This window comes from Mandrillus leucophaeus, unplaced genomic scaffold (genome assembly GCF_000951045.1).
Source record: "Mandrillus leucophaeus isolate KB7577 unplaced genomic scaffold, Mleu.le_1.0 Scaffold680, whole genome shotgun sequence".
Lineage (NCBI taxonomy): Eukaryota > Metazoa > Chordata > Mammalia > Primates > Cercopithecidae > Mandrillus > Mandrillus leucophaeus.
In genome coordinates this window covers 502,252-530,039 of record NW_012107364.1, presented here as the reverse complement: position 1 = coordinate 530,039, position 27,788 = coordinate 502,252, and the positions used below count along the sequence as shown (strand labels likewise).

The window sequence follows — 27,788 nt, the reverse complement described above, 5'->3', positions numbered from 1 at the left end:
GCAATCTAAAATGTTGGCAGACTTCTCACTGCCACGACTCATGACAGTTTGCCATCCTGGGGGGAAATACACCCAGCATTAGACCTTTCCTCATGACAGCCCCAAGACAAGCACAGAAGGATCAAGCAACCTGAGATGAGCCAATGATAAAATCACAACCCAAAAGGGAAAACTTTAATTAAAAAAAAAAAAGAAAGAATCAGGAAACACCCACGGGCAGCATGTTCTGTGCTAGTTTCTCAAACTGAGAAAATTCTCTAGAATTGAATGTGTGTGACTTAATCTTGATGACATCTGTTAATAAGTAATACAAGCATTTCCTGAATCATCTGGGATACAACAGGAACCCCTATGTGTGGGTGCCACTCCCAGACAGTCTGATTTCATTGGTCTGGGGTGTGGCCTCCACAATGGGAGGTTTAATAGCTCTCCAGGTAACTTGAGAACCAACATTCTAGACCTGTTCTGCTATCCACTATGGTAGCTATGGGCCATAGGTAGCTACTTGAATTGCAACTAATTAAAATTAAATAAAATATAAAATGCACTTCCTTCTCCACACAAGCCACATTCCAAATGCCCAGTACCCTCATGTGGCTATGGGCTCCTGTATGGGTCAGCAGAGAGCCTGGCCATTGCTGCAGGAAGGCTATTGGATGGAGTGCTCCCGGCAGTTCTCCCGTCAAGGACCTATCATGCCAGTGTGTACATTTGGTACTCAGTGGGTTGCTTCACCTGTTGTGATCTGATGAGGAAAATACAGATATTGATGTAGAACACAACTGGCACATCTGAGCCAAATACAAGCGTGCACACCTCCCACCAGGATGGTTTTGCACTAGTGCACCTCATGAAAAGGGTGGGTGAATGGAGCCATTGCAAGGCATATAGGTAGCTGTCAGAATACTTTTTCTTTTTTTTTTTTTTTGAGGAGGAGTCTCACTCTGTCGCCCAGGCTGAGCACACCTGGCCCATGACTTGTTTTAGAAGCGCCTACTCTTTCTGAATGTGAGTGACTTGGCTTTTACATGCCCTAGAAATGCATTTACAGGCATGTTGAAAGGAATAGACTGATCTTTATGAGCACTATGTCATACATCATCTTTCTTAATCTTTTAACCCCAAGGAAGGAGGTATCTATCCCCGTTTTGCAGATGAAATTGAGCCTCGGAGACTCTAACTTATCACATGACAGAGTCAGATCTGGGATTCAAACCCAGGTCAATCCTGCCTCCAAAACTTGAGGGTTTTTTTTTTGTTTGTTTTTTCCCTACCTAGTACATCTCTGACTGGTGAAATACATGGATCCCTTTTATAGAAAAAGCATTCTGGGCCAGGCGTGGTGGCTCACGCCTATAATCCCAGCACTTTGGGAAGCTGAGGGGGGCGGATCACCTGAGGTCAGGAGTTCGAGACCAGCCTGACCAAAATGGAGAAACCTTATCTCTACTAAAAATACAAAATCAGCTGGACATGGTAGCGCATGCCTGTAATCCCAGCTACTTGGGAGGCTGAGGCAGGAGAATCACTTGAATCCGGCAGACGGAGGTTGCAGTGAGCTGAGATCACACCTTTGCACTCCAGCCTGGGCAACATGAGTGAAACTCTGTCTCAAAAAAAAAAAAAAAAAAAAGACTACTCAATGTAGAAGGAATCCCCAGTGCAAAAATAAAAATTTTAAAAAGTGCTCAAATCATCAGAGTCAGGGAGACATGTACCAGAACAGAATTCCAGGCTGGGGGCTCACAGCCTCCATAATGCCGACAGTTGGGGCAGGCCATTCTTTGCTCAGGGGACAGTCCTATGCATTGTGGCATGTTTAACAGTATCTTACTAGATGCCAGTGGCACCCCACTCTCAGTCGTGACAACCAAAATGCCTCCACACGCTGCCAAATGTCCCCAGCAGACACAAGTCCCCTGAGTTAAGAGCCCTGGTCGAGTAAGAGTGGAACAGTGCAAGGGAATGTTTGTGCTCCTGCTACAGCCAGTCCCAACATGCGCTAATGTCATTTCATCCTTAACCTTGTCTGGCTGCTGTCATCGCCACATTACAGATGGGGAAACTGAGGCCCAGAGTTCCGACGCAATCATCCAAGGTCTCTTAGCCAATACGTTGTGGAACCAGCATCCAAACCAGTTCTGCGGGGCTAAGTGGGGCCCCTCCGCTATGCAATACTATCCTTTTAAAATAAGAGTTCACTGCCAGACATAGAATCTTTCTAGAATCTTACTAGGTTACTAGCCAACCAATATTTACTAATAAGGTATACATGATCTATGGCCTAATTTGAAATTGAAGATGATTACCAAAAATAATTATGCTGAGTTTACAATAAATAATCTTATGCTATTATTTTCTGAAAAAACCAGAGATACAACTGGCCTGCTGAGCCGACCTGTGCTCTGCTGATGACCATAGGCTGTGTCAGGGTATAATGGAGTGGCCCACACACATGGCCTCGGGAGGCAGCTGCTGCCTCCACACCAGCACCCTCTGGGTCCCACTGTGCTAAGCAGTTTACACACATCAGCTCCTGTGATCCTTAAAACAATGCTCTGAGGTAGGAGTGATCACCCCCATTTCATAGAGGAGGAAAGTGAGACTCAGAGAAAGCAGGTAACTTGCTGGTAAGTGACTGAGCCATGATCAAAGTGTTTTTGTCACCAAAGCTCTTACATATGAACCCCTGCATTGTACAGCCATGACGGTACAGGTTAAAGAGAGGGGAGGCTAGGTCAGGCGCGGTAGCTCACGTCTGTAATCCCTGCACTTTGGGAGGCTGAGGCGGGCGGATCACGAGGTCAGGAGTTCAAGACCAGCCTGGCTAATATGGTGAAACCCCATCTCTACTAAAAATACAAAAATTAGCCTGGCGTGGTGGCACGCACCTGTAATCCCAGCTACTCTGGAGGTTGAAGCAAAAGAATTGCTTAAACCCGGGGGGCAGAGGTTGTAGTGAGCCGAGATCACACCACTGCACTCCAGCCTGGGCGACAGAGCAAGACTCCACCTAAAAAAAAAAAAAAAAAAGAGAGAGGGGACCATGTCCTGGCTTCATTCTGCTGGAAACAGTCACGCCAGGCAGGCCAAGACAGTTGAACTTCTCTTTCCTCTCACAGTAAAATTCAAAGTGGGGCAGGTCCCATGGTACACTCCCCTAGGAGGATCATGGGTTCCTCCTTGGGACTCTAGGACAGAGGAAGCAGCTAGCAAAGGCGTTTGCTCAAAGTCACTGTGTGCAACAGGTATGCTGGAGTGTCAGGCTGGAGAATGGGGCGGGGGAAGACGCTCTTCAAGTTTACTCTCTGGCACTGTCACTTCTCAAGAAGGTTCTGATGCTACGAGAAAGTGAAGGTGGTCAGGAAGGACCAGCTGTAGGTGAAGTATGATTTTCAAAAAGTCATTTAAAACTGCAAACTGCCACGTGCGGCAGCTCACACCTGTAATTCTAGAACGTTGAGAGCCAGAGGCAGAAGGATTACTTGTGTCCAGGAGTTTGAGACCAGCCTGGACAACATAGCAAGACCTTGTCTCTGCAGAAAATACAAAATAATAATAATAATAATAATAGCCAGGTGTGGTAGTGTGCACCTGTAGTCTCAGCTATGCGGGCGGCAGAGGCAGGGCTTGCTTCAGGCTAGAGTGAGCTATGATTGTGTCACTTACACTCCAGCCTGGGTGAGAGAGCAAGACCCTATCTCAAAAAAAAAAAAAAAAAAAAAAAAAAGTGCAAACTGAAAAGTTAATAGGACTTTCTCACAATGAATCGACACCAACCCAAAAGTGCATGAGGAGGATGATGACTGGCACCTGTGGAAGTGAACTGGCAGCTCTGACTTATGGGGATTTCGCCCCCTCCTCTATGAACACTGGTCCCAGTTCAGAAAAGACCAACGCACGCGCTTCTGCAGAGTAGCCAGGAGAGGGCGCACAAGACACGTGATGGCCAAAAAAATGAACAAAGTCTGAATTTTCTCTAAAAAGAAAAAAAAGCGGGGGAGCTCACCCCATATTACTCTTTTTTGGAACAAAGCAATATAATTTTACCAAAATATATGCTGAGATTTCCATCATCAAAACATATTGATATAATATTTAGTTAAGATTTACCAATATGTATAAAATCTAGTTCATAAATTGTGGTAGATCTTATAAAGCAAAAGAATTAAATCCCTGCTGGCCACTGAGTTATGCGGCCTTAGGAAAGTTACTTAACCTCTTTGAGTTCTTTTCCTCACTGAAAACAATGGTAACAATGGTAAGCACCACAGCCACCACACCACAGGTTGGCTGAGTGGCTCAGAATTTGGTCTGAGAAGTGATGTGTCATATGGGAGGTGCCTGCACCCAGAGGGGCTCAGTCAAAAAGGGTTCCCTTTCCTCATTCCCTTTACTAGATGTTTTTGTAAAAATCTATAGGAAAGCATTTGTTAAAAGCAGCATCTTCTTAGCAAACACAGTGATGACATTTAATATTCCCATAGGCTTCCTTGGAGTTTGGAATCAAATAGAGCTGGGTTCAGGTCCAGACTTCACATTTCCTAGCTGTGTGATCTCAGGCAATGTAGCTACCCTCTCTGGGTCTTTGTTTCCCCCTGTACTATGGAGCCAATTCCCCTGAGTTTCCTGAGGTGGCTGTGAGGATGAAATGAGGTGGCACACAGCAGGGTTGTCATTAGGAGCATCCGCTTATGGCCATTCTGGCAAGCTGGAGCTGCTGGGAACAGGGCAAGGAGTGGGTACCGGCAAGGAGCGGCATGACGGCCAGTTGGATGGAGAAAGTGCCCTGCTTCCTTAGGCCTGTCAGCGTGGGGTCTGCCTCTTCTTCTGCAGGGGGCTTCTTATGTCTCCTCTGGATTTTCTTTCTTCCCTCTGAATCTTTTCCTTTAACTGTGAAATCAAATAAAGGAGATAAGCATTAAGAGGAGACTGTATCTGAGCTGCCACATGTGGACCTGAACATGCTACAGAGATTTGGGAAAGTTCCGGAAGCTCCTAGAAGGCAGGGGTTGTTCTTTGTGTGACTGCCTCTTCCCAGCAACCAGAAGTGGTGGCTAAACATAGATGGCAGGCCCGTTGCCAGTTATATGTAGTAATAAGGTAAGGGTCTCTTATTCCCCGCCTCTGCTAACTGAGAACACAGGTAGAAGAGGACTAAAGTCACCATGACAATGATGCCATAACACACTCAAGGCTCCCTCCAGTCAGCTCTTAATCTCAGCACAGGGCGGAGGGTGGGCTTTTTTAAGAGACCCTGCTCTTAAACAAAAGCCCACAGTCTGAGCCTCAGTAACCTCACCTGTTACATGAGGGCAACAGCACCTGCCTTCTAGGGCACTGAAAAGAGGAAATTAGCAACGCTACATAAAACATTCAGCTCAATGCCAAGCTCAGACCAGAAGGAAAAGGAGATGAGAACACATATAAATCTACGGTCATCAAGACTAATGGGACAGATGAGAAAGCCCAGGAACAGACCCAAACACATAGGGGAACCCAACAGATGCCAGAAGTGGAGTTTCAAATCAGTGGGTAAGTTATATTGACTATCCATATGGGAGCAAATTAAGTTACTGAATTATTTCATGGCGTATACAAAATGAATTACAGACTAAGAGTATAAAACAAAAACTTCAAAATCATCAGAAGAGTATCTAGGAGACTATACTGACATCTGCATGAAGAAGGATTTCTTTCTTTCTTTCTTTTCTTTTCTTTTTTTTTTTTTTGAAACGGAGTTTCACTCTGTTGCCCAGGCTGGAGTGCAATGTCGCAATCGAGGCTCATTGCAACCTCTGCCTCCTGGGTTCAAGTGATTCTTCTGCCTCAGGCTCCTGAGTAGCTAGGACCACAGGCACATGCTACCACGGCCAGCTAATTTTTGTATTTTTAGTAGAGATAGGGTTTCAACCATGTTGGCCAGGCTAGTCTCGAACTCCTGACCTCAGGTGATCCATCTGCCTTGGCCTCCCAAAGTGCTGGGATTACAGGCTTGAGCCAACGCACCCAGCCTCTTTTTTCTTTTTTTTAAGAGATGATGTTTTGCCCGGGTGCGGTGGCTCACTCCTGTAAATCCGGCACTTTGGGAGGCTGAGGCAAGTGGATCACTTGAGGTCAGGATTTTGAGACCAGCCTGGCCAACATGGTGAATCCGGCACTTTGGGAGGCTGAAGCAAGTGGATCACCTGAGATCAGGATTTTGAGACCAGCCTGGCCAACATGGTGAAACCCCATCTTTACTAAAAATAAAAAATTAGCCAGGTATGGTGGCAGGCACCTGTAATCCCAGCTACTTGGGAGGCTGAGTCAGGAGAATCACTTGAACCTGGGAGGCAGAGGTAGCAGTGAGCCCAGATCGTGCCACTGTACTCAAGCCTGGGCTACAAGAGAGAAACTCAGTCTTTGGGGAAAAAAAAAGAGAGAGATGGTGTTTCACTATGTTGCCAAAGCTGGCCGTGAACTCTGGGCTCAAGTGATGATCCCCTCAGCCTTGCAAGTAGCTTGGACTACAGGCGTGCACCACCATACCCAGCTAAGGAAGGATTTCTTAAACATTCCTGAAAGTATAAACTAGAGAGGAATAGTTAAATAACTGGTGTACAAAACAAGATACCATAAATCTAGTCAAAGGATAAGTCACATACCCCTGTCTGTGAGGGTTATCATGCATATAACTGGCAATGCACAATCATCCAGATGTAAACACAAAGCTGGCAGATCAATAAGACAATTTTTTTGAACTAACAAAAAAATAAGCAAAGATATGAATAGGAAAATCGTAGAAGAGTGTGACCAAATAAGCCTATGCAGTGCTGCTCAGCCTCACCAGGAGTCAGGAACTAAACCATGTCTGTGCAGAGCAGCAGAGAACAGCAGTCCTTAGGACTGCGAGCAGTGGGGTAAAGAGATGCTGCCTGAGGTCAGGCCCAGTGGCTCACGCCTGTAATCCCAGCACTTTGGGAGGCTGAGGCAGGTGGATCACTTGAGGTCAGGGGTTTAAGACCAGCCTGGCCAACATGGAGAAACCCCATCTCTACTAAAAATACAAAATTAGCCAGGCGTGGTGGCACATGCCTATAATCCCAGCTACTCGGGAGGCCGAGGTAGGAGAATTGCTTGAACCTAGGAGGTGGAGGTTGTGGTGAGCCGAGATCACGCCATTGCACTCCAGCCTAGGCAACAAGAGCAAAACTCTGTCTCAAAAAAAAAAAAGAGAGAGAGAGAGAGAGATGCTGCCTGGACAGTAAACTAGCAGCATCTAGCAATGGGGTCGAGGCTCACAGCCTGTGCCCCAGGGGTCCCACTGGGCCAATGCCTTGGACTCACATGTGTGCCCAGACACTCACCATGGCAGTGCTGGAGCAAGAAATTGGAGACAACTCAGATCCCGGGCAGGGGGACTGTATGCATGCAGGACGGTCCACCCATAACACATGGCAAAATGCTAACACCTAAATTGTGAATATGTAGTTGTTGCATTTTTGTGTGAACTTTCCTATCTTTATTTCAAAATAAAAGAATGGTTTAAAAACCTCATTGAATGCTTAAAGCACATTTTTAAAAAGAGTGACATTTTTAATCTGGAAAAGAAAAAAGCCAGAAGTTGAGAGGCGTTCACATGTGAAAGTGTGACTCAGTCTTTGTGGACTGTAAGAATAGGAATGAGTTTTCTTCAACTGTATCTCCAGTACCCAGCAGAGAGCCTGGCTCAAGCAGTCACTTCCCTCTGCAGCCTTCGACTGTTGCACTAGAACCAGGCCAGTGTCAGCAAACAACAGATTAACTGATTGAGAGATGAGGAAATGATCTGTAGCAATTACAGCTAAAAGGACATGAAATGGCCCATCCCAGGAGGCAGCAGTATACCCACTGGCTCTAGATTTTCCCACCTCACACTGGAAACACAACTTCTTAATGAGAAACTGGTAAGGGGATGTAGGCTGAGAATGAGGAAGTCGATTTAGTGGCTTCTGAGGGTTCAGATCTCTTGACAGTATGTGAATAAGATTACACACTTCTTCATGAGCGGGTCCCATGACACGGAATACTGTGTTCTTCATTCCACCATAAGAGTAAATACTGGGCCGGGCGCAGTGGCTCATGCTTGTAATCCCAGCACTTTGGGAAGCTGAGGCAGACGGATCATTTGAGATCAGGAATTTGAGACCAGCCTGACCAACATGGTGAAACCCCGTCTCTACTAAAAATACAAAAATTAGCTGGGTATGGTGGTGGATGCCTGTAATCCCAGCTACTCAGGAGGCTGAGGCAGGAGAATTGCTTGAACCCAGGAGGCAGAGGTTGCAGTGAGCCAAGATTGCACCATTGCACTCCAGCCTAGGCAATAGAGCCAGGCTCCTTCTCAAAAAAAAGAAAAGAAGGCCGGGCGCGGTGGCTCACACCTGTAATCCCAGCACTCTGGGAGGCTGAAGCGGGCAGATCACAATTTTGGGAGATCAATGCCATCCTGGCTAACACGGTGAAACCCCGTCTCTACTAAAAATACAAAAAAAAAATTAGCCGAGGGCGGTGGTAGCCGCCTGTAGTCCCACCTACTCGGGAGGCTGAGGCAGGAGAATGACGTGAACCCAGGAGGTGGAGCTTGTAGTGAGCCAATACTGGGCGACAGAGTGAGACTCTGTCTCAAAAAAAAAAAAGAAAAAGAAAAAGAGTAAATACTTTATCTTTCAAGGAGAGTTTTTACATAAACATGATTCTTTTATGCTTCCCCAACATACCGCATACCTACCCCTACCACAACATCTATCACATAGAATTGTAATTCTTTATTTGAAAGTCTCCATTAGATATTAGAGATTTTCATGTCCCCCATATGCACAACACCGTGGGTCAAAACTATTGTTGGAATGGAATGGATGATGAGGGTGAGTAAATGATATGAGAAGAAATGGAACAAATGGATGGATGGATGGAGATGGATGGATAGAGATGGATGGATGGATGGATGGAGATGGATGGATGGATGGATGGAGATGGATGGATGAATGAATAAATGGAATGGGTGGGTGGACTGATGAATGGATGGGGATGGATGGATGGGGATGGATAAATGAATGGATGGATGAATAGAGATGGATGGATAGATAGATGGGGATGGACAGATAGATGAATGGATGGATGGGGATGGATGGATGGATGGATGGTAAGGATGGGATGCATAAGTTGAAAATGTATACAGTACTCTTTACTTTTGAGAAACATTTGGTCAAATATGCAAGAATCTCATTGGAATATCCTGAATTTAAAATATTTCATAATTCTTCCAAGTCTAGTTACACTATAAAATTCCCAAATCCTATCCTAACTTACTTTGAGACCTTTGTCTGTCTAATATGTTTGTTAAGCTGCTAAGTGATTCACTCTCAATTAATTCCTTGATCTCCATCATGCTTGCTCCTGCCAAAGAAATGGTTGGTGTTCTTGAAACACTCCATCTAGAAAAGTCACAAAGAGAAAAATGAATGAAGGTGAAAAAAATCAGGGGCCAGATGTGATAATCTATTTACTGATGGACCAAAGGAGAGCAGATTTTTAAAAAACTTTATAGTGCATCCCTCTAACCCAGTGCTTCTCAGTTTTCAATGTGCCTGTGAGTTACCTAGGGATTTTATCAAATAAAATGAAGACTCTGGTTCAGTAAACCAGGGGCAGGCCTGAAATTCTCCATTTCTACCAAATTCCCAGTGATGCTGACACACTTGGTCTGCATTCAAGGTACTAACCAACTCAAAAATATAATGGAAAATAATATATTTTTATAAAAATAACCCAAACTATAAAACATCTAAGAATTCACTAATAGGAATTATCCACAACATTTATAGGCAGAACAAATGAACTCCATTAAAGGACATAAGGGAGGGTATGAATTGAATGAAAGGATATACCATGATCATGGATGAGATACCTTAACAATGTAAAAATGTCAGTTCTTCCCCAAATAATCTATATATTCCATACAAAAACAATTTTTAAAAAAATCAAAATTGTTTAAAGACATGTTCTCTTGGTTCTTCTCATTCCATTTCCCAAAACCACCAGCTGGGCTTCCATTTTCTCCCTGGTCCCCATAGCATCCAAGGAGTATCCTTCTCCAGACCCTTAGGCTACCAGAGGCCCTAAAAGCAACTGACCTCATGCAGGATGACTGGAGACTCAGGAGTCTGAAGCTGTGGGTTGGAATCCCAGCTTAACCAGGAATTCTGGTTTATCACTTTGTGTAAATCATTTAATTACTCAGTCACTTTGTGTAGTTATTATGAGGATCAAATGAGATAAAATAATGCATGCAGAAAGTTTGATGTGCAACATATACTCATAAACACAAGCTGCCCTTTCCCTGTTTGCTTAATTTAGCCTGGATTGCATGAGCTCCAATTTAACTGGATTTACTAAAAAACCTACCATGACTCATAGTAGGGCTAGTACAAGAGGAGCTCCACTCCCACCACCCAAAATGTCATTCAATCCTTACTGAACCGTGGAAGAATCATCCGTTTTGGGGGACTTCTCATATTCCTCACTGTTCTTGGAAGAATTTTCGGGCTCTGCTTGGTGAGAATCTGAAAACAGTAGCAAATATTTCTAAGCTTTTTGTTACATGCTAGTTCACTAAGAAATGAGGGCCCCAACCCATTTCTGTAATGTCAGTCTCTACGCAGAAGGCCTGGGATGTGGGAAGCACTCAGTCAAAAAGTTTGTTGTTAATAAGTGAGTAAACGAATAAACACAGACTAATATTTGATTATTTGGATAAATGGAGTCAAGAGGAGACCTCCAGTTCCTTACATAAAAGCCCACAGAGAAAAAGAAGAAAGTCTATTATCTATTAAATGGTCCATTTCAGTCCTGTTTACATTAGAGAATAATGAAAACAGTCCCAAGTTCCCAACCATAGGGAATGGTTAGCAAATTACAATCTGCCAAGAAGATGAAATACTACATAGTCACCACACTACAATGTTACATAGATTGCTCCTTGTGATGAAATTGTTTTCCCTGTTTGTTTTATATTTTTATCTATTCACTGAATTTTCTAAAAACCATATACACAACTTCCACAGTCAGAGAAGTTTTTGGGACTGGGTGCAGTTGCTCACACCTACAATCTCAGCATTTTGGGGGCTGAGGTAGGTGGATCACTTGAGGTCAGGAGTTCAAGACCAGCCTGGCCAACCTGGTGAGGCTGGTCTCTACTAAATGGTCTCTACTAAAAATACACAAATTAGCTGGGTGTGGTGGTGGGCGCCTGTAATCCCAGCTACTCGGGAGGCTGAGGCAGGAGAATCACTTGAACCCGGGAGGCAGAGCTTGCAGTGAGCCGAGATCGCGCCACTGTACTCCAGCCTGGGCGACAGAGCGAGACTCCGTCTTAAAAAAAAAAAAAGAAACATCCGAGAATTACCAAAATGTGACAGAGACACAAAGTGAGCACCCGAGGTTGAAAAAACGGCATCAATAAACTTGTTCGACACAGGATTGCCACAAATCTCCAAATTGGAAAATGCATGATCTCTGTGGAGCCCAGTAAGGCAAAGCACAATCAATCAAGGTATGCCTATAAGTGACAGTCACCTTCCTCTGAAGAAGATGAAGCAATGGATAAGGCCCCTGTTCTCCTGGAGCTGCTGCCTAGGAAGCTGCCTCCAAATTCCAGGAAACCCAAAACAATAAGCACACACGTCTGGGACAGGCACACATGTTGAGGTTCTCAGACCTCAGCAGGCCAGCAGCCTCCTCCAAATGCGAGCATTGAGCCTGTGACATGAGCTGCTACGCTGGCTCCTAGCATTCCACTTTAAGGAGGGCAGTAACATTCCCCATCTCACAGATGAAGATCTGACACTGAAGTAACTTTCCCGTGGTCAGAGAGGTGGTCCTTAACAAAGCCAGGACTGCACCCAGAGTGCCTTGTCCCCAGCCAGGGTGTCAGCTCCTCAACGCCCTTCATTTCTATCCCTAGAGGCCTCAGATGCACATGGCAGCCACCAAGAATGGGGAGGCTAATGAATAAATGGAGTAAGTGAATTGACAAATGGAGATGAAAGATGCTACAAGAAAGAAATGGAAAAAAGGAGGTGAAATTGGATTCAGTGCTGAAAAATAGACAACACTTTTTGGAGAAACAGATGAGGCTGACAGCCATGGAAGAATGCCCAGCTGGTTTATCACGAGGCCTTACCATGAGAGAGAGCCGCATGTCTGCAGGGACCAGGAGGTGGGCTGTGGTGTGAAGGGGCAGTTGCAGTGAGAAGGAGCCTTGGAAACAGATTGTAAAATGCCTTCAAGGCCAAACCACTTGGTTCTCTAAAGGCCCTAGGGCAGCCATGAACAGCTGCAAAGCAAGGCAGCACCAGGACCGAACGGGAGACAGAGAAAGGCCATGCCACAGCGGCAGGAGAGAGAAGGGGGAACAATCCTGGGTGCAGAGAAAGCCAGAGGGCAGGAGGGAGAAGACAGCTGGGCAGAGAGCTCCCAAGAACAACAGGTGGGGGATACCCACTGGGCACCGGGTGGGGGTGCCCAGAATTGAGAGCATAGGAGTAATTAAATGTGACTGGGGGGCTTTGAAAAGAATGCTGTCTTTGTCCAGTCCTGAGAAATCCAGCAGATGAGCAGATTGAAGGGAAAAGAAATGCTGAGTGTGATGGTGAATACTGAGTGTGATGGTGAATACTGAGTGTCAACTTGATTGGATTGAAGGAATGCAAAGTATTGATCCTGCATGTATCTGTGAGGGTGTTGCCAAAGGAGATTAACATTTGAGTCAGTGGACTGGGAGAGGCAGACCCATCCTCAATCTGGGTGGGCACCATCTAATCAGCTGCCAGCGCAGCTAGAAGAAAGCAGGCAGAAGAACATGAAAGGACCTGACTTCCTGAGTCTTCTGGCCTTCATCTTTCTCCTGTGCTGGAGGCTTCCTGCCCTCAAACATCAGCCTCCAAGTTCTTCAGCTTTTAGACTCTTGGACCTACACCAGTGGTTTGCCAGGGGGATCTCAGGCCTTCGGTCACAGACTGAAGGCTGCACTGTCGGCCTCCCTAATTTTGAGGTTTTGGGACTCAGACTGGCTTCCTGGCTCCTCAGCTTGCAGACGGCCTATTGTGGGACTTCACCTTGTGATCATGTGAGTCAATACTCCTTAATAAACTCCCTTTCATACATACATCTATCCTATTAGTCCTTCCCTCTAGAGAACCCTGACTAGTACACTAAGTCAGGTTGGGATGTGTCCTTCAAGACCAGCAGGCTGAATACTAACAAGTTCTGGAATGTGACCTACCAGGCATCCAATAAACATCCTATCCCCTTCATAATATGAGACAGAACTCTTACAGTATTCCTGTGCTTCCAAGAAATAAAGAGTTTCTGTAAGAAATCTTTTTAAGTGAGAAAAGGCAGGACTTAAGACAACATGTACACTAGATTCACAGGAAAAATGTTAACAATGGCTATCTCTGGACAGGAATCACGTGGTTTTAACTTTTTCTCTTTTTTGCTAGGCAATTTCTGAATTGTTTTACAAAGTGAATTCGCATTATTTTTTTAATGGGGAAAAACTTATTTAAATAAGAAGCAGTGATGCTAAGCTTGGGACAGGGTTCAGGAAGGAGCAGGTGCTGTCATTGCAATGTTTCACAGTGCTAGGCATAGTGGCTCACACTTGTGATCCCAGCACTTTAGGAGGCCAAGGCAGGAGGATTACTTAAGACCAGGAGTAAGAGACCAGCCTTGGTAACATAGTAAGACCCAATCTCTAAGAAAGATAAAATTTTTAAAGTAGCCAGGTGTGGTGGCACATACTCGTGGTCCCAGCTACTCAGAAGACTGAGGCAGGAGGAATCACTTGAGCCCAGGAGCTCAAAGCTGCAGTGAGCTATGATCACATCACTGCACTCCAACCTGGGCAACAGAGTGAGACCCCGTCTCAATCAATCAATAAGAATACTCATAGCAGGAGGCTTGTGGTCTCACCCTGGAGGCCATAGAACACCCTTTCTCCTTCCTTTTCTGGCCACCGAATTCCCTTTACCCATCCAAACTTTGCTACTACGGCCCTTCCTCCAGGAATCCTTCCTGATACTCCCACCTCAGCACCCTACTCCAATGACAGCCCACTGCAGGGCAGATACTAACCAAGAAGTCTGGCTCAACAGCTCCAAATCAGGCCTGGAATCTGCATGTAAGCATCTGATGCAGGTGGTCCACAGCCCACACTTTGAGGACATGGTTCTTTCCTCTAGTCCAGGTAAGAAAAATTACCTTGAATCCCATTTTCTCACACTGGAAACCTACAACTTGTAGTGTAGGTATATGCATTAGTGTTTCTCAGCCAGGGGCAATTTTGATCCCCAGGGGACATCTGGCAATGTCTGAAGAAATCTGATTGTCACAACTGGCAGGCTACTACTGGCAGCTAGTGAGTAGAGGCCAGAAATGCTGCAAAACACCCAACAATCCACAGAACAGCCCCCAGAGTGAGGAGTTATCTGGCCCAAAATGTCAATAGTGCCAAGAGTAAGCAACTCTGGACATAAATGAAAGATTTAAAGTGGGAAGTTCCAAGCCTCCAAGGTCAGAAAGGCTCCTTGAGAAGGCAGGCTAGAAAATCAGATAAAAGCAAGGCTTTCCGGCCACACAAAATTGAGGATAATTATACTCGTCTGGAAGGTGCTGACAATGATAATAGTACCATACATCATTGATTCTAATATGTACATCTGTTTCACATTTTTTTTTTTTGAGATAAGGTCTTGCTCTTGTCACCCAGGCTGGTGTGCAATCATACAAACACAGCTTACTAAAGCCTCAACCTCCCAGGCTTAAGCAATCCTCCCACTTCAGCCTTCCAAGAAGCTAGAATTACAGGTGCACATCACCATGCTGGGCTGATTTTTAAATTTTTTGTAGAGACAGGGTCTTGCCACGTTACCCAGGCTGGTCTTAAACTCCTGCCTCAGCCTCCCAAAGTGCTGGGATTACAGGCACAAGCCACTGTACCTGCCTTTTAAAATTTTTAACATCTCTAAGCATCAGGATGCATCTTACAATTAATGCCATGTCATAGTTTAATTGGTAGCATTTAATTACAGTTCTTAAATTTTGTATAGACAATGCATACCCTCCTTATTGCCTGCACCCAGGTGGACCACTCCTGTCAACCTGCCTCCAATATTCCAGTGAAGCAGGTACTAGTTATTTTTCCTTTTTTACAGATGAGAAACGTATGTTCAGGAACATACCCAGGTCACCAGCAAGTACAAGTTGGAGACAGGACTGAATTCCAGCATCTGGCGTCAAAGCCTGGATCCTTCCATCCCTCCTGGCTCTCTCCTTCAAGATGAGTTCAAAAGACTTTCTGACATTGGCTGGTCACAGTGGCTCACACCTGTGATCCCAGTACTTCAGGAGGCCAAGGCGGGTGGATCACCTGCGGTCAGGAGTTCGAGACCAGCCTGGCCAACATGGTGAAACCCCATCTCTACTAAAAATACAAAAATCAGCCAGGCGTGGTGGCACGTGTCTGCAGTCCCAGCTGCTCGGAGGCTGAGGCAGAAGAATCACTTGAACCGGGGAGGCAGAGGTTGTAGTGAGCCGAGATGGCACTACTACACTCCAGCCTGGGCGACAGAGTGAAACTCCATCTCGGAAAAAAAAAAAAAAAAAAGTCTTTCTGATATTGATAAAATATTTACACAAATGAGTCTGGAAGAGTCTACATGAGAATCTTAAGACAATTGGCTTGGGGTGGTGGGATTTTTAAGTTTTTCTCTTTTGTTTCTTTGTATCCTCTAAGGTTTTGTTTTGTTTTGTTTTGGTTTGGTTTTTTTTTTTCAGTGAACATACAATACTAGTCCAGACCGGTGGTGGGTGCCCGTGTCAGAGCTGCCCTGGAATGAAAGGGCCCAAAAGGTGGAGTTGCAAGAACACTACCCACCACACCATCACTCCCCTAGGTGGCGCTTCCTGTCACCACAGCATGGCCTGGTGGGATGCCCCCACGGATGCAGAAACCCGTGTGTGCACATGCCAATTAGATAAAGGAAACCAGGAGACACTGGCTTTTATGCTATTACTACTGAGTAAGCCCCAGGCTTCCAGAACCATTTCAAATAAAACCAGAGCACCTGACTTATGGAAAGCTCCCACGTCGTCTGTGAAGCCGGCAGTCTTTAATCGGTAATATCTGACTTTTCTTGACATCTTGTCTTTAGAGTTCCAGAGCCTCAAGGTGATTTTGTGGAAATTTATTTTCTTTAATAATTCCTTTGTCACATTGATATTAAAAGTCTGCTCCCACGACACCCAGGCTTTGTCACCTTCGTGCCACGGCTTCACAGTCTGTGTAAAACAACATTCAGAGATGTCAACTGGGGAAAGATGTGTGAAGGCCATGGTGAACAGAGCAAACCCCAGCCCCAGCCTGGCCCTCAGCAGCAGCGCTGCCTGACTTCAGTGCCTGATCACTCTTCAGGCTCTGAGTTCAGGGAAAATGGGGTGGTGTGTACTGGGCCCCATCAGACTTTCGCGTTCCTCAGGAAGAATAAAATCAAAGTAATTATCTGCAAATAGCATCCTCCTCGACTGCTTCTAAGCAATGACCCAGGGTCAAACCACTGGCAGGAGTGTGTGTGTGCAGGTAGTGTGTACACAAAAACTTTTGAAACATTCCGGAAATTACTGGGTAAAATATCTAAATAAAAAATAGGCCAGGTGGGGTGGCTCACACCTGTAATCCCAGCACTTAGGGAGGCCAACGCGGGAGGATGACTTGAGGTCAGGAGTTCAAAGCCAGCCTGGCCAACATAGTGAAATCCCATCTCTACTAAAAATACAAAAACTAGCTGGGCATGGTGGCTCACACCTGTAATTCCAGCTACTCAGGTGGCTGAGGCATAAGAATCACTTGAACCAGGAGGCGGAGATGATTGCACTACTATACTCCAGCCTGGGCAACAGAGCAAGACTCCGACTCAAAAAAAAAAAAAAAAAAAGTCAGTAATTGGAATGATCAGGTCAGTACAGATTCCTACTCAGGAGGTGGGGCCTGGGATCCTCCAATTCTAGCAAACTGGAGGTAAAGCTGATGTTGCACATCCATGGAGTGGCACACTTTTCGTGATAAGCATTAGACTATATGTAAGGTCACATGCACTCACACACGCACCTTTACTCCTGACTCCAGGAACACTTTGGCCACCATTGGAAATAGCAATATGTCAACTTTTTTAGGTTCTCCATCATCCGGCAGAAGGAAATACTCGATGTGGTAAAAACGACGTAACTTTGAAACAGAACTGTCTGTTTTAGGGTGCTTCTTATATTTTTCAATCAAACTTGCATATTTCCCCTTATGACCTTGAAGATACAGATTGAAAAAGTCTTGTTTTAACCTCATGTGGAAAAGCAGATCCATCTCCCCAGTTCCATGGAGCTTGATGTTGTGAGAGGCTGCGCACTCGACATTGCCTGCCCAATTTGGGAAAGGAGGTACAGGTCCAGTGCTCCTAGCCAGCAAAGTAGCAGGACCTGGACTGCGCACCTGAGTGCAAAATTGAAGTGCGTGGTTTTCAGAGTGAGTGTCTCTGTTGGAGAGTGAGTGTTGGTTAGTAGGCCTAGGGTTAAAAAAGTGATAGAGTTAAAGTGAAATCACATGGCCAAGCCAGGTGTTTTTGGGAGAGACGTCCTACTTGCCTCACCCTAGTCCCTCCTGGCCCTAAGAAGCAGGTAAAAAAATAATAATAATAATCACAGTACAATATGATTTGTGCAATAACAGCAGCAGAAACAAGGTTGTGAAGAACAAAGGTGGAGGGGCAAACTCTGCATGGGGAGGGTGGGGTGGGCCTCCCAGGGGGGCCTTAGCAGAGTCTTAGAGGAGCAAAGCTAGCAGATATTCCAGACACAGAGAAAACAGCTTCACAAAAACGTCATAGGTGAAGCTACCCAATGTGGGGTGGACAGGGTGACAGGATGTGGAAGGTACAGATGGGCTTCTGCCAGAGTCCAGAGCCCAAGGAGCCCCCTGACCCCGCCCCTGGTTGCTTACACTCCAGCTTAAACTCCACACTCTAGGTCGGGGCTTTTCACATGATAAGAAGCTCCATAACATTTAATCCAAATATAATTCTATAAAAACATGACCCTCTTTAAAGCTGTAGCTTTTAAAGTCTAAATTTTTAACCCCAGGAGGCTGCTGCAGCATTAATTTTTCTGCTACCAAAATGGTTAGCATTTGTGCAGAGACTGGAGTCAAGCTTCTCCTGCCAGGCTCTGGTAGCATTAGACCTTTTCTGATTCAATCTCAGGTGGGCCAGCAAGTGGACAAACAGAGCTTCTCATTTTCTGTAGACAGAAAGGCAAGTTATTTAGCCCTTTTAAAGGAGAAGTTGACAGTATCTGTCAAAAACTGTAAATGTATGCCTTCAATCCAGCAAATTTACTTCTTGGAATACAGACAACAGAAGTGCCCACATATATGCACAAAAATGTATGTAAAGAATGTCTATCGCAGAATTGTAACAGAAAAACATTTGAAACAACTCAAATATCCACCAATAAGGGGTAGGATAAATTAGAGACATATAGAGACGTTCAGAAACCAGCTGCCTTCATTCATTCACTCATTCGTTCACTCTTCAAGGAGTTTCTACCCTGAACCTCAGCACCTACTATAAGCCTGGCCCTTGCCCGTAGGATGAGGGAGAAGGGTTGATGGCTCCTCCCTCCCTCCCTCCCCCTCCATCAGCTCCCACCTCCCACTCTTTAATAAAAGCAAAGGAAGCTGTGGGCTCTGCAAACTCAGACCTCCCCCACAATCTCTCTCATTAGACTCTCCTGCCTCAGACTCCCGGAAAATGTATTTTAAACAAGGTATTAGGTGATGCACAAACGCCTATGAGAATCCATGCCTTAACCTCTCCTTGGTTTTTTCTCCTCTGTAAAAAGCAGACCGAACATCATCTGCTTCAGGGTCATTGAGAGGATTAAGCATGTGAAGCTGATGCAGCCACAGTTGGGCCTCTCCTAAAATTGCTGTTTCTTTTCAACCTCTGTTCCTGGCTGGCACTGGTCAGCCCACTTTGGGGTGGGGCAGGTGGAGAGACGATGTGGGGCATATGCACCCTAAATTCCTGCAGAAAGTCATACACCTCCTTTTTTCAGAGGGTGTTAGAGTTCTGCTCTAGCACCTACCCGTATCCACAGGGAAGGCCAGTGAGATGGTGAATGTGCAGGGGACTACGTGGGGCACGTCGGAGCTGAAGGTGCTGGCAGGCTCAGATGAGGACTCAGTGCTGCTGCACTGGCGGTCAGAGTCAGACTCCTGGGCCCTGGCCTTGGCCTTGAGGTGTTCCTCCACGTCACACTCACTCGTGGACTGGTAAAAGCTGGTGATGGAGGAGATGGGCTCTATGCTTGCGGGGTCCTCTTCCCACTCCCAGGCATTCAGCGACATGCTGCAGAGCGCGCCGCTGGCCGCCGGCGCTCCTGGCAGGGAGAAAGTGAGGCTGTCCCCGCCTGTATTCCAGGGCTGCTCCAGGAAGTAAGTCCGGCCTCCTGCAGGAGCACCCACCCGTCTCTTCCCCGCTTCCCCAGCTTGCTCCTGGGTGAACTCCGGGGCTCCTTCACTGCCTGCCACACAGTCGGTACTCAACCGACTTAAGAGAATGAATGGATGAATGAACCACAGAGAAGAGTGGCTGGCAGTAAGCACGACGACGAGCAACCCCGTTTCCTTCGCCTAACCAGGAGTCAGTCGCCGGGCTTCTGGAATGCCTGCCCCAGGTGAGCAGCTCCCGAGAGCCACCAGGCGGAAGAGGGGGCGTCTACTCAGGCAGGTCTGCTGAGACTAAGCACAAGATGCGTTCGCTATTTGGGGAGAGGCAAACCAGGCCGCGGGCAGCACGTGCAGGAGCCTGGCGAGGTCGGGGAGGGCAAGCCGTGCCCCCTAGACAGAACATGAATGTGCACTGGGTGCTGGGGCATCAGCTCAGGGCCCACGGAGGCGGAACGCCGGGCAAACACCGGGGAGGGAACACGCGTCGAGGAGAGGAGGGAAGGGTCCCGGGCTGCTGCGGCCGAGTTGGGGGCAGGGGTCGGGGTTCCTCTCCAGGTGCTGGCGGTACCTGCGAGCGGATGCGCTGGGTGGCAGCGGGGACTTGGACGGCGGCGGCAACTCCCGCACCAGATCCACAGCCACCTCGGCGAAGAGACTCCAAGACTGAAAGGAGCGTCCGCGGGTGCAGGGAGGGCCGGAGGCCCAGCCACTCAGCTCCGTTTGGCGGTTGCTAGGAGATGCGAGGGCCTGCGGCCTGGGGGCGGGGCTCCGCGGGGCGGGGCTTTCCCCCTCAGCCACTGCGCGCAGTCTGTCAAATGGCTACATCCACGTTCAGAAACCAGCTGCCTTCATTCATTCAATCATTCATTCACTCTTTAAGGAGTTTCTACTCTGAACGTCAGCACCTACTATAAGCCTGGCCCTTGCCCGTACGATGGGGGAGAGGGGTTGATGGCTTCTCCCTCCCCCTCCATCAGCTCCCACCTCCCATTCTTTAATAAAAGCAAAGGAAGCTGTGGGCTCTGCAAACTCAGACCTCCCCACGATCTGTCTCATTAGATTCCCTGCTTCTGTCGCTGATGTCCTTAAAATAGCATGAGAATTCTGGTTAGTGATTATGAGCGCCAACTCAGAGATGAGAAAACAAAGCTTAGAGAGGTGAAGCGATTCGCCTGAGGTCACACAGCAAGTAGGGCGCAGCACTGTGTTGAAATCCGGACTGCCTGACTCCAAAGCCTCCGCTCGTCTGCTAAACCACCCAAGCTGAGAGCCCTGGCTGCCGCTCCTAATATAGAAGACCTCAGCACAGCAAGCCGCTGGGGTGGAGGGCTGCGGTAGGCTTCATGGAGGAGGTGAGCAAAGCCAAATCTGGGGGGTGACTAGGCAGAGGCGGTGAAAGCAAGAAAAAGCACTCCAGGTAGAGGAACAGCATATGCAAAGGCCCATAGAGGTGAAAGGGCATGGCAAGTTTCAGGAAAGGATGGTGAGGCTGAGGTGAAAGGGCATGGCAAGTTTCAGGAATGGATGGTGAGGCTGCAGCAGCGTGCGCGGCCCATGGTACATAGCCCCAAAGGGCAGGTAGGGCACAGGACTATGGGCAATGGGAAGCCAAGGCAGGTCTTCTGTTGAGGGAGGGTATCCCGCTCTGGCAGTCAGTTTGTTCAAGAGAATGAGAGCTGAGGCTACACACACGCTTGGCTATTAAGAAAACTTTAGCTCTGAGTTGAGCTATGACCTACTTTGTGTCAAAGAGCAAAACTGTGGCAGAGCTGGGGCTGAGACCCAAGTCCTGAGCCTCCTAGTGCATGCCTCCCCAGACTGCTCTCAGGGCATGGGACAGCCCCTTTAATACTGGGCGCTCCAATACTCCTCGAGTTCAGTTAGTCTAAAAAACAGCCTCAAGTACAGCTGTGAGGGGAGACACCAAATGGCAGTGGGCCCTGTGAGGAGGGGGTTCAAACTCTCAGCATGACAGCCACAACCACCTGCCCACACCCCACCTGCAGCAGCCTGGAGACTGCTGTCTATATGCTAGGAAGTGCTCAGGAGACACACAAAGGGCTGGAAGAATACAAAGCTACTCAGATACACCAGCCCCCAAAAGGGCCCTTTAACAAGGGCAGTTCAACACCACCATCACCCTTGGACAGATATCAGGCCTCCTGCTCCCCAGGTCCTACCCACTGGCCTGAGGCTGGTTTCCCTCCAAAGGTTCCTTGATCACATCACCACCTAGGGCAGAGGCCAATCTCTCCCCAAGTTCAGTAGTGAGAGGCCAGAGGTCTTGGACCAAGGACCAATGTGCCATCCTGGATGTGCACTGGAAACACCTACATGTCAAAAATACAATTCTGAGGCTTCATTAAAGACCTGTGGAAGTCACTCTCCAGAGGTGGGGCTTAAGAACCAGTGACAGATTGTATTTTCCAAAGACAGCCACCTCAAAAGATCCCCTCCCACATAATCTTCTGGCAGGCATCCTGGGGTTCACATTCCTCCCACCCAGTGGGGGCGGGGGGGGGTCTAGACCCCTCCCCTGGAAACTGGGCAGACCTTTGTGACCTGCTTCAGTCAAAAGAGAGAGAGGAAATGACACTATGTGATTTCTGAGGCCAGGTCATACAAATTCCATCTACCTCTGCCCTGTTCTTTTGAGGTATAGTATTCATGCTAGGAATCCAGCTACCATGTTGTGAGGAAGCCCAAGTAGCCATGTGAAATGGCCACATGAAGCTGTTGTGACTGATGGTTCCCAGCCAATTGCCAGCCTCAACTCCCAGACATATGAGAGTGCAAGAATTCAAATGATCCCAGCCTTTAGTCTTTGAGACACCCTGGCTGACACTAAGAAACAGAAACAAGCTGTCTCCATCATGAGAAATTGCAGATTTATAAGCAAAGTAAGTTGTTGCTCTCTTAAACCACTAAGTTCTGGGGTGATTTGTTGTGCAATAAATAATAGGAACAGGAGCCATATTTTTAAATTACCATCAAGATTGTATTACACAACCAGAATATGGAGCCACTGCCCTGAGAGAGGTGGTGTCTGGGTCAAGACCTAGAGCATCACAGGATGAAGTCAGGGCAAAGGTGTGCCACCCACTACTCAGGTGTGAGAGAGTGGTGTGTCTACAACCCCACCTCAGTGAAGATGGCTTCAGGGCTGGCAGATCAGAAGCAAAGGAAAGGGGTCTTCTGTTTCAATTATCTGTTACTGAGTAAAAACCATCCCCAAACTTAATGGCATCAAACAACAAACACTTGTTATTTCTCACCACTCCATGTATCAGCTGGGTAGTTCTCTGCTGGCCTCGCCTGGGCTCACTCCCTGTGCTGTGCTCAGCTGGAGGACCAACATGGCTGAAAGGTGCCAGAAGGCCTCACTTGCATGTCTGGAAGTTGCTGCTGGCTCTCCGCAGGCCGGCTGGTTCCCCTCCATGGGCTCCCCCGCCCCCAATGGTACACCAGCTTCCTTCCAGGTGGCACCTCATCTCCCCGTAGCCTGGCCTGGCTTCCTCAGATGGCATTCTCAGAGCAGGGATCCCAGAGGGCACAGAAGAAGCTGCAAGACCTCTTGGGACCTAGGCGTGGAACCAGCACCATGTCACTCTGCTACATGCCATTAACCAAAGGAAGTCATGAGGCTGGCCCCACTTCAAGGGGATGAAGACATGGACTGTACCTCTGGTAAGCAGAGGGGCAAACATCCAGGGGTGGGAGGTGTTCAAGGTCACTGAACAATCCATCCCTGCTTCCTTACTCCGCTGGGTGGGGGGTTCCCAAGCTCCCACAGGTTATGTCGAGGCCTTCCTGAAGTTATCCCAAGACTCTGGCAGCTGGAAGCATATTGGGAATCAGCTACATCCATCTTCTTCTTGCCCCTTCCCCATTTTTAACAGCTTTATTGAAGTATTTTTTATTTCACAAAATCCATCCATTTCAAGCATAGAATTCAATGATTTTCAGTAATTTTCAGTAACCAAGTGGTGTGATCACCATCATAAATTCATTTTAGAACATTTTCATCCCCCTAATAAGACTTCATGCACATTTATAATTAATCTCTGTTCCAACTCCCAGTCCTAGGCAACCAATATCTACTTTATCTCTAAAACTTTGCCTTTTCTAGACATTTCCTATAAATTGAGTCAGACACACTATGTGTTCTGGCTTTGTGATTGGTTTCTTTCACCTACCGTTATGTTTCTGAGGTTTATTTATGTTGAGGCATGTGTCGGTATTTCATTCCTTTTCATGACTGAATAATATTCTATTGTGTGGACAGACCACAGTTTGCCTATCCATTCATCAGTTAATGGGCATTTGGCTTGGGCATTTAGACATTTATGAACAATGTTGCAATGAACATTCCCATGCAAGTCTTTGTGTGGACGTGTTTTCATCTCTCTTGGGTCGATATCTAGGAGTGGAATAGTTGGGTCATATGGTCATTTGGTGATTAACTTCTTGAGAAACTGCCAAACTATCTTCCACAGGGGCTGCATCATTTTATGTTCCCATCAATAACATGAAGTTTCCTGTTTCTCCAAATTCTTGACAAGATTTGTTGCCCGTTTTACTCATTACAGCTATTCTTATGGGTATGATATAGTATTTCATTGTAGTTTTCATGTGCATTTCCCTAACAATTAAGAATACTGAGATTGTTTTATATGCATATTGGCCATTTATACAACTTCTTTGGCGAAATATCTGTTTGTATCTTTCACTCACTTTTGATTGGATTGTTTGTCTTCTTGTTACTTGTTACTTGTTCTTACAAGCCAGAACACACTTGTAAGAGTTCATTGTAAATTCTGAATATAAGTTCTTTACTGGGCATATGTTTTACAAATATTTCCTTCTAGTCTCCTGTTCATCTTATTTTCTTAATAGTATCTTTTGAAGTGTAAATGTTTTGAACTTTGATGAAAGTCCAATTCATCATTTTTTTTCTTTTTTGGACCATGCATTTGGTGTTGTATCTAATAAATCTTTGCCTAACAACAGGCCTATTTTTAATAGAAGTAAAGCTTGGTGTCTGAACACTAAAGCAAATCCACTAACCAAGACTCCTAAAAACCCAAAAGCTTTATGACACTGAAAATAATGGCCCAAGGACATTCCCAGACAATTCTGGGCTCTGGATAGAATAACACAAGTTTCCAAAAAACAGTGTGACAATATCGCGAGTTTATAAAATATGTATACTCCATGGCCCGGTAATAAATCACTCAAGATATGGCACAAACTGTTCACAGTATTGTTTTTGTGGAGAAAAGCTGAAAATTACCTCTGTGGGCATCTGTAGGGGATGACAAAGCACCTTATAGTTCATTCTGAGGGAGCACAGAGCAGCCTCTGGAGCAGTGTCTGCAAAGAAACCACAGTCAAGCTGTTTACAAAGCTCAGTTCCTGTGCAAAGAAAGATCCCAGCGGCGTCCTTTCCACTGTGCTTTTCATGTCAAGTTGAATGAGCTACAATTTGCACACTGTGAAATTCAGATGTGCACAGTCATGCAACCACTATACCATGAAGACAGAGTATTTCAATCACTCCAAAAAGTTCTTTCATGCCCAAATACATAGAAAAGTTTGGAAATAAATACATCAGAAATACACAGTGGTCCCCTCTTGGTGGCAGAATAGTGGATGATTTTTGCTTTTTAGCATTTTCCTGGACCTTTAAAAGACACTTTAAACAATATACTATTTGAAATGGCTCAAACAATACTGAACTGACTTCAGAAAATCATTTCTTTGCCACAGCCCTGACTCTACCCTACACAGACACATGCCCATCCCCCCAGCTCATACAAAAGAGCGCAAAGAGACCTCTGAGTTTGCTCACTTTGAACCTTAAACAAAAACCTTGTGGATGCAACCAGAATTATTTCAGAGGTGCCTGGTAACACCACGGGGCAGACAGACAGGCCTGACAGAAAACCATTATCAACCCTTACTTCCCTGAGCTGTAGGGGAGCAGAGACCGGCAAAGGCTCCCAGCAAGACATTTAAAAGCTTTCTTTTCAATATTGACTGGCCCAGGAAAGCTACTGTTCAAAGGATTCCTTTACCAGCTGCAGGGATGTAGGGGGCGGGGAGGGTGTTGCACTCTTGCCTGGGCTACCAGCCCTCAGCACTGACATGAAATAAAATCAGGTTCTTTTTGTTGTTGTTGTTGTTTTGAGACGGAGTCTCACTTTGTCACCCAGGCTGGAGTGCAATGACAGGATCTCAGTTAACTGCAACCTCCGCCTCCCGGGTTCAAATGATTCTCCTGCCTCAGCCTCCCAAGTAGCTGGGATTACAGGCGCCTGCCACCATGCCCAGCTAATTTTTTGTATTTTTAGTAGAGAAGGGGTTTCACTATGTTGGCCAGGCTGGTCTCGAACACTTGACCTCAGGCAGTCCACCCGCTTCGGCCTCCCAAAGTGCTGGGATTACAGGCGTGAGCCACCGCACCCGGCCAAGAAAAAGAAACACATGAGAACATCTTATCAAAAGGTAAATACTGCAGTGTTTCCCATCTGCAGAGAAAACCACTGAATCCACTTATGAATCCCTTCCTCTTCTTCTGTGCACTCACATACACATGTCCCAGCAGAAAATAGTATTGTTTTTTGTGTTTTTGTTCTTGTTATGCAAGCATCAGTGTTGTGCATAATCAGCTTGTGCCTTGCTGTGTCTGCTCATCCTCGTTTGCTGAGTCCTAGCTGATCTGATGGACACCGTGTTGTCTCCAGTTTCTCACTCTAATAAACAATGATGCAGTGAACATCCTGTGCACAGTGGCTTTCTAAGGTAGAAGCCAAGAAGTGGATGTGATGTAAAAACTTTGTCAAATTGCCATTACTTTTATAATTAAAAACAAACCTAAAACAGTATGTCCAAAATGCTTGGGGAGAAGCCTTTAACTCCTTCCCAGCAGAGATGTACTCTGGGCAAAGCCTTCAAGAACAAGTACGAATTTGCCAAATGGACAAAGTGCTGATTCTGGGATACTGCGGCAGAGGAGACAGAATGCTATCGCTTTTCAAACGGCAAGATTTTACATTTAAACTCACAGAGTTATCCACAAGGCAAGATTCTGTCACTGTTATAGCTAGGAACAGCTGAAGAGTCTGCCTCTTGCTCCAACGTGGCTGGATACCGTGGCTGGATAACCGTTCCCGGTGCAGGTAACAGGTGAACAATATCACAATATCACTGCACGCCTCTCGTGAAAAAGAAAGCGAACACAGTCCAGTACTCACCAGAGAAGCAGGTTTTTCTTCATCTTCCAGAAATGTGTTCTAAAACATCAGCCAATCATCAACCTGTTAACCTAACCCCAGCTCAGAGATGGAACTCGGATCCCATTGCCAAGTCAGCACCCTCAGGCACAAAGGTGGCAGGGGCGGGAGACACCACTTTCCCGAGAATCCTATCCCCACCCCCAACAGGGATCTGGACAGAGCAGTTAGCACAGATCAGCTTCTGACCAGCGGGGTGCCCCTAACCTAGACCCCTTGCCTCTCCAAGCCTGTTTCCCTCTCTTTCCCAGTTACTACTTGGGGCTTTTTGCAAGGTCTATGGTGGCACAAGTGCTCGGAAACCTGGTAGCTGAATTTAAGCGGAGGGGAGACTTTTCCGCACCCACAGCTACAGGGCGGCGACAGCAGGCTTGCCAGGCAACCCTCGAAAGGCCTTCCGGGAAGAGGGGGAAGAGTGACGCTTGGGTGTGGGGGGCACATACCCAGCAACCGGACGAGGCCGCCACCCCCAAGGCCCTCCTGGGCTTCGGATCCCGCGCCAACCCCTCGCCCAGGTCTCGGGGCGAACTCTCCGCGCCAGGCGGGCGGGGCGAAAGGAGGAGGGAGTTGAGAGTGGACGGCCGGGAGGGGGAGGAAAAGCGCAGACGCCAGGAACGCCCCGGGAGTGAGGAGAGGAGAGCGCCGGAGTCACGCGGAGAAGCCAAACTCGGACGCCGACCGGGCACTGGTGGCGCTGCGGGGGTCCCGGGGGGCTCCTGGACCTCCTACCCCAGACCCCGCCAAAGCAACTGGGGTAAACCAGACGCCCTGTGAGGCCAGCGCAGCTGCTGGACACGGTCCCCGGCGCCGCTCCAACCAGATCGCGACCGCTAAGCCCCTCCTTTCAAGAAACTCTAGGGCCGCCCCTGGAAGTGGCGGGGCGAAGGGACCGGAGGAGGGACCGGAGGAGC

The 27,788-nt window shown here is 46.9% G+C and overlaps 1 protein-coding gene across 1 annotated transcript; it reads right to left on the bottom strand.

Annotated features, from left to right (window-relative positions):
* Positions 1 to 4,420: 4,420 nt before the first annotated feature.
* LOC105555334 (uncharacterized protein KIAA1257-like) lies at positions 4,421 to 20,314 on the bottom strand. Its single transcript, XM_012002219.1, is given in 8 exon segments — positions 4,421 to 4,893; positions 9,334 to 9,458; positions 10,499 to 10,627; positions 15,164 to 15,186; positions 16,081 to 16,365; positions 17,192 to 17,382; positions 19,219 to 19,512; positions 20,151 to 20,314. Coding segments are annotated over 7 exon segments (1,230 nt in total). The 5' UTR covers positions 19,481 to 19,512; positions 20,151 to 20,314; the 3' UTR covers positions 4,421 to 4,678.
* Between the last annotated feature and the right edge of the window lie 7,474 nt (positions 20,315 to 27,788).